This window comes from Hoplias malabaricus, chromosome 15 (genome assembly GCF_029633855.1).
Source record: "Hoplias malabaricus isolate fHopMal1 chromosome 15, fHopMal1.hap1, whole genome shotgun sequence".
Taxonomy (NCBI): Eukaryota; Metazoa; Chordata; class Actinopteri; order Characiformes; family Erythrinidae; genus Hoplias; species Hoplias malabaricus.
Genome location: NC_089814.1, coordinates 7191884 through 7206353, shown reverse-complemented (window position 1 = coordinate 7206353; position 14470 = coordinate 7191884). Strand labels below are relative to the sequence as shown.

At 42.7% G+C, this 14470-nt stretch overlaps 1 protein-coding gene across 1 annotated transcript in view; it reads right to left on the bottom strand.

The window, feature by feature from the left end:
* Positions 1 to 14470, bottom strand: part of stk10 (serine/threonine kinase 10) — a 63205-nt gene that overhangs the window by 10056 nt on the left and 38679 nt on the right. The window contains exons 8-10 of the mRNA XM_066645944.1: positions 9785 to 9928; positions 5993 to 6625; positions 837 to 967 (exon numbers count right to left, since the gene is read on the bottom strand). Coding sequence (XP_066502041.1) covers positions 837 to 967; positions 5993 to 6625; positions 9785 to 9928 — 908 coding nt within the window. The remainder of the gene's footprint in view (positions 1 to 836; positions 968 to 5992; positions 6626 to 9784; positions 9929 to 14470) is intronic.

The window sequence follows — 14470 nt, the reverse complement described above, 5'->3', positions numbered from 1 at the left end:
ACATTGTGGACTTCCGCTCATCAATCCGTGCTTTCTGAAGTTAATTGTATGAATCCTTCAACCTTTGCTTTGCAACAACATCATATCTGTCGTGTGCAGAAGTTTGGATATAGCAAAAAAGGCAGATTAAAAGTAAAAATGGAGGGGGAAAAAAAAAATAATTCACATGCGCAGTCACCAGAACAAGCCAAAACATATTTTTGAACCACTGTCATTGCTTTTAGATTTGCAGTCCCAGAGAAGGGAGCCAGGTCGTGAATAACCAGAAATAACCACCCAAGGGTGTTGCTAAGTGAGCACAGAACGGACAGACTTGTTTTTAAGACGATGGAAAACTCAGTCTCAGCCTCTTTGCAAGCAAAAAGAAATGAATTCTAGTGGAAGCAAACACAAAGCGTCCCCTGTGTATTGGCATGGCACTCTCAGAGGGTCAGAAATAGGTTGTTTACTCAGTGCACATCTTAACATTATCCAGAGAGAGAAACTGAAGAGCACAGAGCCGTCTTTAACCTTCAAGCCTCTGCTTTTCAGGGATGTCTTCATCACAGAAGATGCTGGAATATTGTTGCGAGAATGTGATTGCACTCATCTCCAAGTGCATTAGTGATATCTGATCAGATCTGATGTTGGATAATTACGTCTGTATCACTCCCAATCACCGCAAAGGTATCAGTGCCTTGTTGCTTCACAGGAGACAGTTGGAGTGCTCTACAGTACTTCAGCTGAAGCTTAAAAATGGGTGGTGAAACTGGGCTCACGTACAACTGCTCCAAAGCGTCCCATCCCAAGCTTTTGGACACACTGTGCTTTGTAAATGTTGCGTTTCAGGAACGTACCTGAGGAACCTCATCTCCTCGTCTTTCTTGTCGTCCTCACTGATGATCTTGGACGTCGTGACGCTGACCTCCACTCCGTCCACCACAAACTTCCTCGTTCGCTTCAGCGTCCCTCGAGCCAAACGAGCATCCTGATGGAGTAGAAGTAGAGAAATGTATTAAAATTGAGGTGATATCTGAACATGAGCTCTTATAACTAGGGCTGTAGGACTGGGTCTTGTTAGATATGGCATTTAAGGAAGGGATTAGCATTAAGGGAGGGACGTAGAGCTACAAGCCCATGGACTCTTCTAGGTAGAGTGGAGTGTTCCAGTCTGAGCTGGGAATTGAAAGTTCAAGTTCCAGCAGCTTAGCGCTAGTTAGCTGTTAGCGCTTAGCCTCTATTTATCCAACTCATATACGCCTTTCAGGAGACTGGCCCAAAGGCCCAACCCCACTGCCTTCGAGTACGGCGAGTACTGGCGATTACGCTGGAGCACGGTGAACACTGCTGTTGCTTAGAAGTGTGTGGCCAGTGAAATGTCAAGGGTCAAAATCTGTTATTAATGCTTTTGAACCGCTCAGATTGGGTGGTCAGATGTGATTACTATTGTTATTACAGACTTGAGACTGAAATTACTGCTGATAATGTGGCATTTATACTTTTTCATTTGAGAATAACCACGCTCTTAAGGAGTGTGGATGATTTTCAGTGTTTTAGACAAGAGTAACAAAACAGCAGTTGTTTAGAAGCGCTAATCAAATCTGTCATTTAACAATGTATCACATAGAATCTTTATACAACCTCAACCTAGTGAGTTTAAAGTTATAACCCAGTCTTTGCTCTCTGTGCATTAACAGAGAGAGCGAGGGCAAGAGATGGGGAAAGAAAAAAAGGAGGTGAGGACGTGAATGAAGGGGCATGGACGACTGTGGGGTCACTACACAGGAAGGAGAGAGGTTTGGCTGATTCGGCGATAACTACACATGGGTGTTTCTGGGACAGGAAGTGTCATTAATTATCTACAGTCGCACAAAGAGCAACACAAAGCCCAGGATGTCTAAACTCGTACAGATATAGAAACACAGATTTTTTTTTCACTGGGTAAATCTGGATGTTGTCAGTCATAAACCTGCCATGTCCACATATGAGGTGACCGATGATTAAAACACACTGGGTAATAGCTAATACAACATGTGCTTCGTAAATATAGCGTTACTGTCAGCACAAAAAGGGTCTCTCCAAAAGGGTTAAATGAACTTCTGTATTTTGTGTGAGAAAATCAATGAAACATCAAATCTGACCTGTGTCCAAACAGAACAGGAAACTGAATGCTGGGCAAAATAACATTGTCTTTCTACATCTACTCAAATACGTGTGTGTGTGTGTGTGTGTATTAAGCTTCTCAAATCAACTAAAGTATCATTTTAATGGTGACTTCCCTCTGGCCAAGACAGTCCAAGACAAGGATCAGTCCCCATCTAGAAAACCACCCCCGATGTTTGGCCTGTGACTGATCCTTTGTTAACTCTCCTGGGCCTGGACTAATGCACCAAACTTTAGGATTTCTCGTGGTTCCCTTAAATGGTTGACTATATATAGGGTTCTTAAATGGATCTTCCAACGCATAAATAAATGTCCTCCAAATACAGTTCGACTTCCTGCACTTTCACCCCACAGTCCACTTTTCATTATAGATCCAGCGTACAGAAGTCCAGGGTGATCTCTTCATATTAAGTACTACAGCTCAGACAGACCGATCAATGTGTCTTTAGCTTTTAGGCCTCAGCAGGTGTCCTGGGACATGCTGGGAAACCATGACTTCTGGAATAATAATAATAAAAAAAAGTCTATCTACTGCAGCCAGCTGAGAAAACACACTTCTATTAAAAAAAAAAAAAAAAAAAAAAAAAGCCAGGACCAGCAAAGAGTTCAGTTTGGGGTAAGACACCCCCCCCCAAAGGCCACTTGGGGTCATTTTGACCCTAGACATGAGTTTACTCAAGAAACTGGCTCTTTTCTGCTAATATTGTCTTTTGATTAATGCCATTTTTATCCAACAGGATAATAAGGAAAAAAAAATATTTGAAATATATTGAAAAATATTGAAATATATGGAAAATATCCCTTTATGTTAAACTTTCTACCTGTGTTAATAACAGCATATTAATGGATGAATTAATAACTAGCAATCTAAACTCAATTTAAATCCATCACTGATGTTCCTATAAAACACCCTCTCATTAATTTATTTATTTTCCCCCTCATTTCTCTGTTCATTTTGTGGTGTAAATAAACTAATTCCAAACAGTCAAAATGACCGCTATGGCCCTTTAAGGGTTCAAATAACTATGAATTGGCATTATTTCTTAATATCTGCACCTTGTTACATTTCCTCTATGTTATTTTGAATATTCTACATATTTTTTATTCATTTATTTCACTGTATTTCATTAGGTTTAATTACACTTGTTGTATTTGAGTTCAGTGTGTTGAAGTTTATACATATTCTAGGGCATGACAGTGAAAAAGGGTTTGCACCTACATTCCATGCTATTTTTTTCCGGCCTTCATTCTGACCCTAATTAAACAAAACAGAAAAACAAAGTGCTGAATAATCTTGTTCTGGAAAAAAAAATGAGCATATTACAGATGACCCCTGCTCTCAGCCATGAATAGAATTCCAGAAATGGCAAGCCATCAACCAGAAAGTGCCCACTACAATGGACACAGAGGGGCAGCAGAATGGCCTCAGACAAAGAGGCTTTAGTAGAAAAGGATGGAAAAAGTGACATTAACTCTGTGCACTGGAGGCCTGAGAGAAGGATGTAGAGGGTGTTGTAAACAATGAAGAGCACAGTTGAACTAGAACAGCCGTTATGCCTCATTACTGTATCTATAGTACCTGCTCTGCTTACATTGAATACTCCCATTATTAGTCCGCTTGTTCTCTGCTGAGTGAGGCCAAATATTGCCATTATAGGCTATACACATTATATGGAACTAGTTGATGAATCACAAGTTCAATGTACATTCAATGTATTTTTGTGATCAGTGTGTGAACTATACTCTTATCCTCATTGGGACTTGGTTTAATCACAAATTTAGCAGCATGTAATTTACCCACTTCTCCCAGTTGCTGTGACTAAGGGGTTTGGCTTTGTTGATGTAGGTAGAATTAGCTCATAAGGCTGATATATGCGGCTAATGGAATGATAAAACCGTCATCAGTAAATCAGAGTAACCTCAGTCATGCTAGAATAGCTGCTGCTATATGCTAATGAGCTTAGTGAGTTTTTACATTTTGGGTCATGTACAACCCAATCAATCATCATGCCCCACTAAACCTATTATTTTGTACATACTTCTGCAGAGGCAGGCAGTAAAACAAGTCTATTTCGAGGGGTTGTAAACAGGCATTTAGTAGGGTTCTGCTTGGTGCATAAAAAGATTCTGTATTGCTTTGTTGAAGTGAAGGAGGACTATGATTTTGGTGAGGTGTAGCAGGACTACTGGGGGGTGGGGGGCGGGTGTATAAAGACTGCATATGGTTTTGGTGGAGTCTTAGACCCCGTGTGTGTTTTAGACAGACTATGACTTGGGTGCCGCTACAGAGAGGATTTTAGTATGTTTTTGGTGTGGGTTTTGACAGATTGGTGTCTGTGTGGTTTTCAGCGGTTGCGTACAGAAGTTTTGCATGTTTTAGCACAGGTTTAGACAGACTTTATGTTTTTTTGAGGTTGCAGACAGACCGTATAGTGGTCGGTCGACTGTACTGCCGTACCACTCAGTGCCCACTGCTGGGATTCTAGAGTGACTGTGTACATTTTTGCTGGGGAAGTATACAAGCACTTCTCAGTTTGTCCATTCCCACACCCAGCTCCTACTCAGTAACTCTACTGTACTGTTGTACAACCCACTGGAGCCTCCTCCCCACGCCCAAGAATATTTCCACCAACTCCCAAAAGCAGGCACACTGTTCAGACTCATGGCTTCTGCTTTAGAGGTACACTCTCTGGAACAGGAGGACAAGGGGCCGCGGGTGTGCCCACATTCCCACTGTCAGTCACCATGAAGTTCTCTTAATTTTAAAAACTTTAGCGCCTTCTAGTCTAGGCCTAATGAATTCTGGGAAGCAAAAGGACATCAGTATAAACTCCCAATTCCTAAAAAGTTAGGACATTTTGTAAAATGCAATAAACAGAATGTGTTATTCTCTTGAAGCTTTAACTGAAAAAGCACAAAGAATTATATTTAATGTGTTTTCACTAAACACCTGATATTTATTTTGTAAATATAAACTAATTCAGAATGTGATGCCTACAACACACCTCACTAACTAAAGCAAAGCTGTGGTGCGTCTCAACTCGTGCTAAATATCGTGAGAGAATTATTCAGCAGTCCAAAAACAGATATTTCAACATCTACTGTACACAATAGTGCATTCCTTGGAAGTCAAGAAAATAGCAAGTCTCCTTCTGTATGTTCAACAATGACATGGTTTCGTAGACAGAATGCGAGTGCTAGACCGACCTGCCTGCAGTCCACGTGTAGACTCCATCCTGAAGAGAACAGACACCTCAGACTTTTAAGAAGCTGAAGTCTTGTATCAGGCAGGAATGCACAGAAAAATATCCACATTTCAAAACTTTAACAACGGGTATCCTCAGTTCCCAAACAATTAAATTAAGTAATTAAAAGGGAAAGTGATGTAACAGTGGTACACATGTCTCTGTCCAGTTGTTGAGTGAAAATATTATTGGATATCTACTGTTTGTGCTTTAGTCAGTTAAATCAAGCTTCAAGAGAATTAACAGATCATAGATGTTTTACATCATGCCCAACTTTTGCTGGAAATAGGGTTTGTAATAGTTATGTTTTACTCTTCTCAAACAAACGTCAGACACCAAAAAGGCTGTATGTCCTTTCAAGATGCTGCTGTGTGAGATCATCAGGCGCTCTTTCACTGCATGGTTCCTATTTGTATGCAGTTCCAAGCGAGCCGATTATGGAATAAACATGACATGTCAACTTTGACTTGTCAATCGTAATGAAACACATACATTCAGCACAAAAAAACAAATCTGTAAAATCTATTTACAGCAGAGTTCACGTTTGTTTTTATCCGACTCTCCACAGCAGGTCGTGAAATTACTGCCACTTTACACACACTCACCCGAGCAGACAAACTGCCAGCCTCTTTTTTCATTGGCATGTCCCCTGAGGTGTGCAGGCTGAGGTCCATGCTGCCTGTGTCTGAGTAGCGCTTCACGATCCCTCCATTAGCACAAGGCACTAGCTGCTCCATGTCTTCGCCTACCGCTGGCGCTGCCTCTGCAGTTCTATTCCTTAGCTTTCGGGGCATTGGGACCACCTGAGGGGAACCTGCCATTCTTTCATCATGCAGTTGATTCTGCTCTTCCTCGTGCTCTTCTGGCAGAGGCCCACAAGGTTCTGCAGGGGTCAAGGCTGGCGTTGACTCTGCCTCCAAAGGCTCCACTCCCTTGACCTCCTTTTCCGAAGTAGGTGTACTTTGGCCATCTTCGATGCCCGAATCTGAACTGTATGTTTTTCCAGACGTCTCACTTTCAGGCTTGTCATGATCGATGAGAAGCTCTTCTTCAGGAAGCCTGTCATTAAGCTCCTTCTCTTTCCAGGCTTTCTCAGACATGGCCGCCTCTGGCTCCGTTTCGGCCAGGCTCTCAGGAGCTTCGGGAGTTTCAGGCATCTCTGGAGCTTCGGGTGATTCTCGGACGGCATGGTCCTCCAGACTCGCCTCGCTGGTCTCGGATGGATCTTTACCTGGGGGCTGGAGATGGAAAAGGATACAAAGCAGTGAGTATGACATTCCTAGTTAAACATAGAGAATCCAAATGTAACCATTCTGACAGACTGTAAAACAGGACAAACTGTAGGGGGCGCTATGGCTTCTATTAACTGATTCTACATTCATTCATCCCAAATGCAGCCTTCAATAAAGAGCAACAAGGGATTTTAAATCCAAGTTAGATTAATAGTGAATTAAAGTGTCCAATGCATGTTTTATGAACTCAATAAGAGACATGCAATTTATATTCATTGTTTTGTTTGTCCTTCAGCTGCTGACGGTACATTAAGCAGATCTCTCTCTCTCTTGCTGCATGTTGGCGTGACACCCTAATGATGTCAGAGCAGAAAGTTGACAGTGCTATTTCACAGGTGCGGCTTGGTACAGCCAAGCTGTTGCTTCGCTAATGAATGAACCTGCCCTTGACCTTGAGCAGGAATGTCAGCAATCCTGCTGCAGCTTAAACCTCGAAACCTTCCGTCAACACCTGCTCAAGAGACACACACAAGAGCCCATCCCTTTAACTACACATAGATATACTTACACACAGACGATTACACCAGTCTGTAAACCATAATGTTTATCTAAAGGTTGTACACACTGATCAGCCTCAATATCAAAGCCACCTCCTTGTTTCTAAACTCATTGTCCATTTAATGGTGGCTTAGTCCCAATGCTGCAATGACACTACTTTTGTTGGTGAACATTGTAGAGGTAAAGTCAGAGACAGTAGCTGCACAGTTTGTATTTTTCTTCCAATAATCCTTCATCAGTGGTCATTGGACAAATATTTGACCGGATCACCACCACGTAAGTGTCACTACAGCGCAGAGAACGATCCACCACCCAGATCCTGCCTGCCACAAACATGATTTAACTAAAACCAAATGGAAAACTAATTAAAGTAACAAAACGTAAATACGCAATTAACGCTGACAGTGTTATTACTTTTGAACATTTTCCACACCAAACCTGACACTTGAATTAAACTGGGATTAATATAACAGGTGTCACGGTTCAGGTGGATGGCGGTTCAGATCCGGGCTGTTAAGAGCTGTTTGTTTTAGTGTGTGGTGTGACTCTTCTAGTCGTTACGGCTCAGGTTTAGCGCTCCAGGGAAGTACCAGACTAAATCGCGTGTGTTTCTGAATATCACACGTGAACCGGCTCAGCCAATCAGACCTGTGCGTTATGATTAGGAGCTGTGGCTCCAATGAGTGACTCACACAGGGCAGGGCTCCAGACACCGCTGCCCTGGGGGCAATAAAAATAAATGTATAATATTGATTAAATAATGTATCGATGCACTGAAATGTAATTGAAAGTGTAATTTGATTTGACGTTTTAGTTGTGAACTACATAAAATGACAATATAATAAGGCAATATTAATGAACAGGTTTAGGCACTGACCGTAAAGCAATGTTCTAACAGGAAGTTAATGAATTAAAGCATTAAAATTAGTATCAATATAAGTTAATATTCTAATTCAAATGTATGCCCAAAACTGCTGAAAATTGTTTGATTTTTTTGTTTAAAAACACTTTTGAAGTATTTCTTGGAGAGAAAGAATAATGAACAGAAAAATAAAGGAACTATCTGATCAATCAGTAACCCACAGCCCAAGAGGCAGATGAAGGCTGTTTAATGAAGGTTTTAAATGGGTGAGTGTGTTTATTTTGGTGGGGTTCTTGGCATTGTGTTTTCAAGGCTGAGACACTGGTTATTTTGGACTGAAATACCAGGCTGCACTCAAACATGCCTTTTATACAGACGCCAGGTTTAAAACTGGGCGGGACAGCCATGTTAAAGGAAGTTTTAACACAATATGTGAGAGAGAGAGCGAGAGGGGGGAGAGAGAGAGGAGAGAGAGAACAGAGGAGAGAAAGGGGGGAAGAGGGGGAGGGAGAGGGAAGGAGAGGAGGAGGGGAGAAGAGAGAGTGAGAGGGGGAGAGAAGAGAGGGGGGAGAGGAGAGAGAGAGTGGGGAGAGACTGACAGGAAGCAAAAGAAAGACTGAGAGAAAGGTTGCAAAGGAAAGAACAAGAAAGATGGAGCAAGCAAGAGATGAGTGTGTGACAGAGACAAAGCAAGAGAGTAGCTTAACAAGAGAAACAGATAAAAGGGGAGAAAGGAACAAGAAAGACAGATAAAAAGACAACAGTAGAGACAGCGATAAGAGGTGGAAAGAGAAAGACAAGATAGTACAATAGAGTGAGAGGCAGAGTGATAAAGGAAAAGCTAAAGGTTGTTATGTGACTGGATGTAACTGGTATCCAATGACCTCACAGCAGTCAGAGAGACCACAGACCTCTCAGGCTCACAATACAATCTCTGCCTAGACCTTCAACTCTGAGATTGTCTTGTTCAGCACTTCCTGCTTCATGCTGTGGACACAGAGCCCAGCAGTGGCAGGAGAAATGGCAGCGAAGAGGAAAAAGCCCTCAGGACGACACAGGAAGAGCAGACACGGGACTAAAAATGGGCTTGATTTGGGTCTCAGCCGTTTACATGTGTGTGTCCTGTCTTCCGAAGATCCCAGCGTTCATAGACTGGGAGTCCTAGAGACCACAACTGACCACTTTACTTTCTTCCTTCACTTAACACAGCTAGCCAATGCCACCATCTGTTAATCACCGTAATGGACTGAGACCGACCGAAACAGTTCAGAGGAAGGATGTTCTCATCTCCCATCCCAGGCTGGTGGCACTGTACGATTAGGGGAGTCCTAAGCCATTTTCACATATGAACTCGTGGAGGGACTCCAGAGTTTCCTCCGGGTGACTGTCAGTGAGGAGTGTGGTGTGTTCTCCCTGTGTCTGTGTGAGTTTCCTCTGGGTGACTGTCTGTGAGGAGTGTGGTGTGTTCTCCCTGTGTCTGCGTGGGTTTCCTCTGGGTGACTGTCTGTGAGGAGTGTGGTGTGTTCTCTCTGTGTCTGCGTGGGTTTCCTTCGGGTGACTGTCTGTGAGGAGTGTGGTGTGTTCTCCCTGTGTCTGCATGGGTTTCCTTCGGGTGACTGTCTGTGAGGAGTGTGGTGTGTTCTCCCTGTGTCTGCGTGGGTTTCCTCCAGGTGACTGTCTGTGAGGAGTGTGGTGTGTTCTTCCTGTGTCTGCAGGAAGGGGGGATTAACTGAAACAGTACTCACAGCTGAGATGTCTGCAGGTTCTTCCTCGTCCACGTCCTCGTGATGGTCTTCCATGTCCTCCACCACCTCCATCACCTCAGCCTTGGCTTCCGCCACCAGCTCCCTCAGAGGACGGTTAGACTTCACTGATCTTACAAACGGGTGCTGCAGAGAGAGAGGAGAAACAGAGTTAAATCTCAGACCAGGAGAGCAATTACTTTGAAGAAAACAAAAGTAAACATTCATCATGGTGGTCAACACTAAAATTGATATCAACATTTCTGCTGAATTTAAGGATTATAATAATAATAATAATAATACTCTTTGCCACAGTAACAGCACCTATATTTCTGGGAAGGCTTTATATTACGTGCTAGAACATTGCTGTGAAAATTTAATAACATTCAGACACTTAACGTGGTCAAATGCATCGCTAAGAATGGATAGCTCCAATGCTAAACCAAACAACACTTTCCAGACCCCAAACTATGTTTGAATTATGAGGAAAATGGTGCCATTAGACAAACAGCAACTCATGAAGCAGTGCATCATCTAAACACTGTTTTATGATGGTGTTAGTTTGAACTTGTACAGAGTCCCAACTTTAAACACTCCATCCACTGACCACACTCAGAAAAATGTAGTTCTCCAATGAGAAAAGTAGAACATGACATTTAAGCTCTCTATAGGTGTGAGGTGTAAAAAAAACACACACAAACCCAGAGCAGAGACCCCAGAAGTATGATGGAGAGAGAGAGGTGGGGGGAGCTGTGGCTTCATCCATTATTGAGCCACTTTGCACCCAGGCTAATTGAATTGTCCAGCTGGCGAAGGGAGGGCTGGGATAGTGACTGGGATATAATGGGACACAGTGGAGCCCAAAAGCCAGCAAACAGTGCCAGCAATATCAATTAAACCTCTCCAGTGACTCAGGTTGGCCTGATGGAGGCTCTGAAGCGTGTGGGGGTTGAATGGAGAAAGAGAAATGAAGCAGACAGCATGCAGATGGAGGTCAGATGAAGTGCACACTTTGGGCCATGAGCTTCAGTTAAGAGTCAACATTTACAGCAAGACGTCATTTGGACCACAGATATGCAGCAAACCTTCTGAAAGAGAGGGATTCTTTACCGTTATTGTTTCTATAAAGTGCAAGTAAATTTAACCAATTTATGCTCCACAGAGCGGGTCCACCACATGGGGTTAAACAGGTTTTGTGAAAAATATCACATGTCCAGGCCACTAGGTGTCAGTATAACGTGAAGAAGGATCACTGGGTGAAATGTCTGACGGCTCCTTCACAGTTTATTTGTTCATTGATATTAACACAACCCCACAGCTACAGCCATATTTTTCCTTTGTCCAAAAAAGGGGAAGGGGAATGATATACAGCTGCAATCACCCGCTATTACATTTGGCCCCATGTCTGCATATTTAACAGAAGTAAATGCACAAGTTGCCATTTTATCAGAAACACCTACAGGTTTACAAATGGATTCCATTCCAAAACGTTATGCAGCAAGAGGTTTGGAAAGAACAACAGCTGAAGATTCAACTGGAAGCCAGCCATGAGGGCACTGGTGAAGCCAGGTTCTGATAATGTACGATGAGTACTGGACCTTAAGCAATTCCAGTTCAACCCAAAGGAACTGGATGGAGCTCCATCACTCCAGAGAATGTAGTTCTACTACTCTTGCCTAGATGTGTTTGGGTGTGGATTGCTTTCAAATTAGCAGAGACAATGACGTGCAAAGACTCGAGCAACACGCCACACTCATCAGTTTCCATCCAGGAGTGACAATGACGTGTGTGTTGTGTGTGTGTGTGTGTGTGTGAGAAACTCATTGTGAATTTCAAACCTTCAAAGTGTTCATTAGGTAGCGGTAGCTGTCCCAAAAATCTAAACCTCTTAAAATACCGACTTAAACAAATACTCCTGCCGATAAATTAAATTCATTTGAGTGTGACACAGAGAATGCTGAATATTCTGAGTGTTTTCTTATGTGGGTGTTAGGGGCAGCCACACTGCTACTTCCTGTAGAGCTTCAGCGCAAAGCCAACATACAAACCTCAAGCCTCAGAGACACATTCAACTCAGTTTCTCATAAAAACAACCTTTTGTCTGCAGCACACCACCTGCTGCATCCGAATGATGAAGCCTTTCTGTTCAAGATCTATGTAACGTTCCTCCAGCACATGGCAAACGTCTTTACTAAACAAGTTGTAAAACATAAATCTTTGTTTCTTGCGTAGATTTTACAGTCGAGATATCACTGCACACAACCTCGTGCAGTTTACAGGTAAGAACCAAACTCCCACGCTTCTCAGGAAGCCACTCTTGCCTTTGCTTCTCTTCTACATGTACGTCATGTATGTAGTCGATTTGCAAATATTACGTGCTTATTGAGCTGCCTCAGGCAGATGTCCCTTGGCACACAGATGGTCCCATAGCCCTATCAGCTTTTTATTTACACTGATCATCTATAACCTTAACATGATTTCCTTGTTGATCTACTGTTCATTTCATTAGCTCCACCGACCATTCAGGCTCACATTAGTGTGGATCAGACACAGCAGTGCTGCTGGAGTTTAAACCCTGTGTCCACTCTGTGAGACACTCCTCCCTCGTTGGTCCACCTTGTAGATGTAAAGTCAGAGACAGTAGCTCATCTGTCGCTGCACAGTGTGTGTCGCTCGTCCTCTAGTCCTTCATCAGTGACACAGGACGCTGTCAGCTGGATGTTTTTGGTCTGTGGACTGTTGTCAGTCCAGACAATGAGGGTTTTAAAAACTCCAGGAGCACTGCTGTGTCTGATCCACTCTACACCAGCACAACACACACTAACACCACCACCACGTCAGTGTCACTGCAGCGCACTGTTTGTTTAGAGAGCAGTGAATCATACACATCATGACTGAGTGTGTGATGATTTAGGCAAGCGATTTACAGGATGCTAAACGGTGGGATGTATGTTTCTGTGACTTTAACCATAGCATGTTGTCTCAGAGGTAAATCTGATAAGAAACTAGAGTCAACACAGCTGTGAACTCACACCTGAGCATGTCCTGCACTCTCTTCTTTATTGTCCTGTATGTAGTGTTTATGGCAATAGTGAACAGAACAATCTTTGTATTGTGTGTGCATACTTGTATTTTATGTATTTATTTTTTTCCCCAATATATATTATTTGGCGCTTGTCCTGCTTGATGTCTTGTGTGTTAATATTGTACCATGACCTGTGGAGAAACTACATTTTATTCTGTTGTTTTTCACTCAACACACTGCTGTGCTAGAGGATGGAGTGTGTACTGAGGCATGAAAGGGCAAAATGTGGAACAGGTGCTGAGCGTGAGCTGCTGTAAAAGGTGGAGGGTTTGATAGACAGGGAGCGCGGTCAGGAGCAGGTTAACAGATGGTACGCGTCTGCATGCTGTGAGTGTGTGTTCATGTATCACTCGTATCAGCTGACCATATTTGGTTTTCAACAGACGTTGGGTATAATTCGGAGAAAGTATCCGTAAGTTTATTTATTTACATTTTCTCAGTGGATAATTGTCAGGTCACATTTATTTGTTTAGAGCTTTTAAAATTGTGATGTAATGATGTCACAGAGGCTTTACAGACACCGAGAATTAAAACGAAATCTGAAACCAACGAGAGAAAATGGTCACAACCAAAGCTTTGTGTTTTCTTTTAAGTTTTTGAAAACAACTATAAATTAAACAAATTAAAGAATAAGTAGAAAAGTCTGCGGCAATTCCTCTTTAAAATTATCGTCCACATGTCACCAAAATATTTCTCATTTTGTGCCAACTGCCTCTTCCTTCCTGTTGGCACTGGTCAAAACCAAAGAGCCCTTTGCACTTGAACCTTAAACTAACCTCCAAACCTGTTGAAATATGTCCACAACCTTCTCTGTGCAAAGCTTGTAAACAAAAACTAATCAACGTATGTATTTCCTTTCTGTTTTCAATTTTGACCCAATTGTCTTCCCAATTTAGTCACTGCCGCTTCCACCCATTAGCTAAGAGTCACCAAATCAAACCACGCCACGAACGGGTAGAACACCACCTTCTTCCTCTGAGATATGTGTAGTTAATGATAGGGTTTTACAAATTATAACCGATGTTGAAAATGAGAGACACCCCACTCAACAAAAACACTTCACCGATTTTTTTCTTTGCGCATTTGTCCTCAGTCCCCACTTTACACGATCCGCCCTGAATTAAACACCACACACATCGACAGACAGCACCGCTCCTCAAAACCTCACAGACGTTTCACATGGATTGCTAACATCATGAGAGCAGGCAGGAGTTTCTCTCAAACTAGGCCTGTGTCTGAAACCACACCCCTCCTCTTTAGAATACAGCCTCAGCAGAGAGCATTCTGCTCGTTTCAGACACCTATATGTAAACACAGTGGATGGCAGCGAAATATCCTCGGCTCTCATTGGTTTATGGCTTTTCAGGGCTGCTGTTAACGCCATGTTTCACACCTAAAAGTCAGTGTCCACCCCACACTACAAGATTCTGAGTTGTAAATATTGAATTAAGAATCACAACTGGTGCATCCCCGACTTCGTTGGGATAAAATTAGAGGAGTAAAGATTAGATTAAGGACTCCACGCACTACAGTATGATCGGGGAAGACAGTTCCTGTCCAGCTCTCAATCTTCCGATGTTAGGATAACTGCACCACTCAGGAGC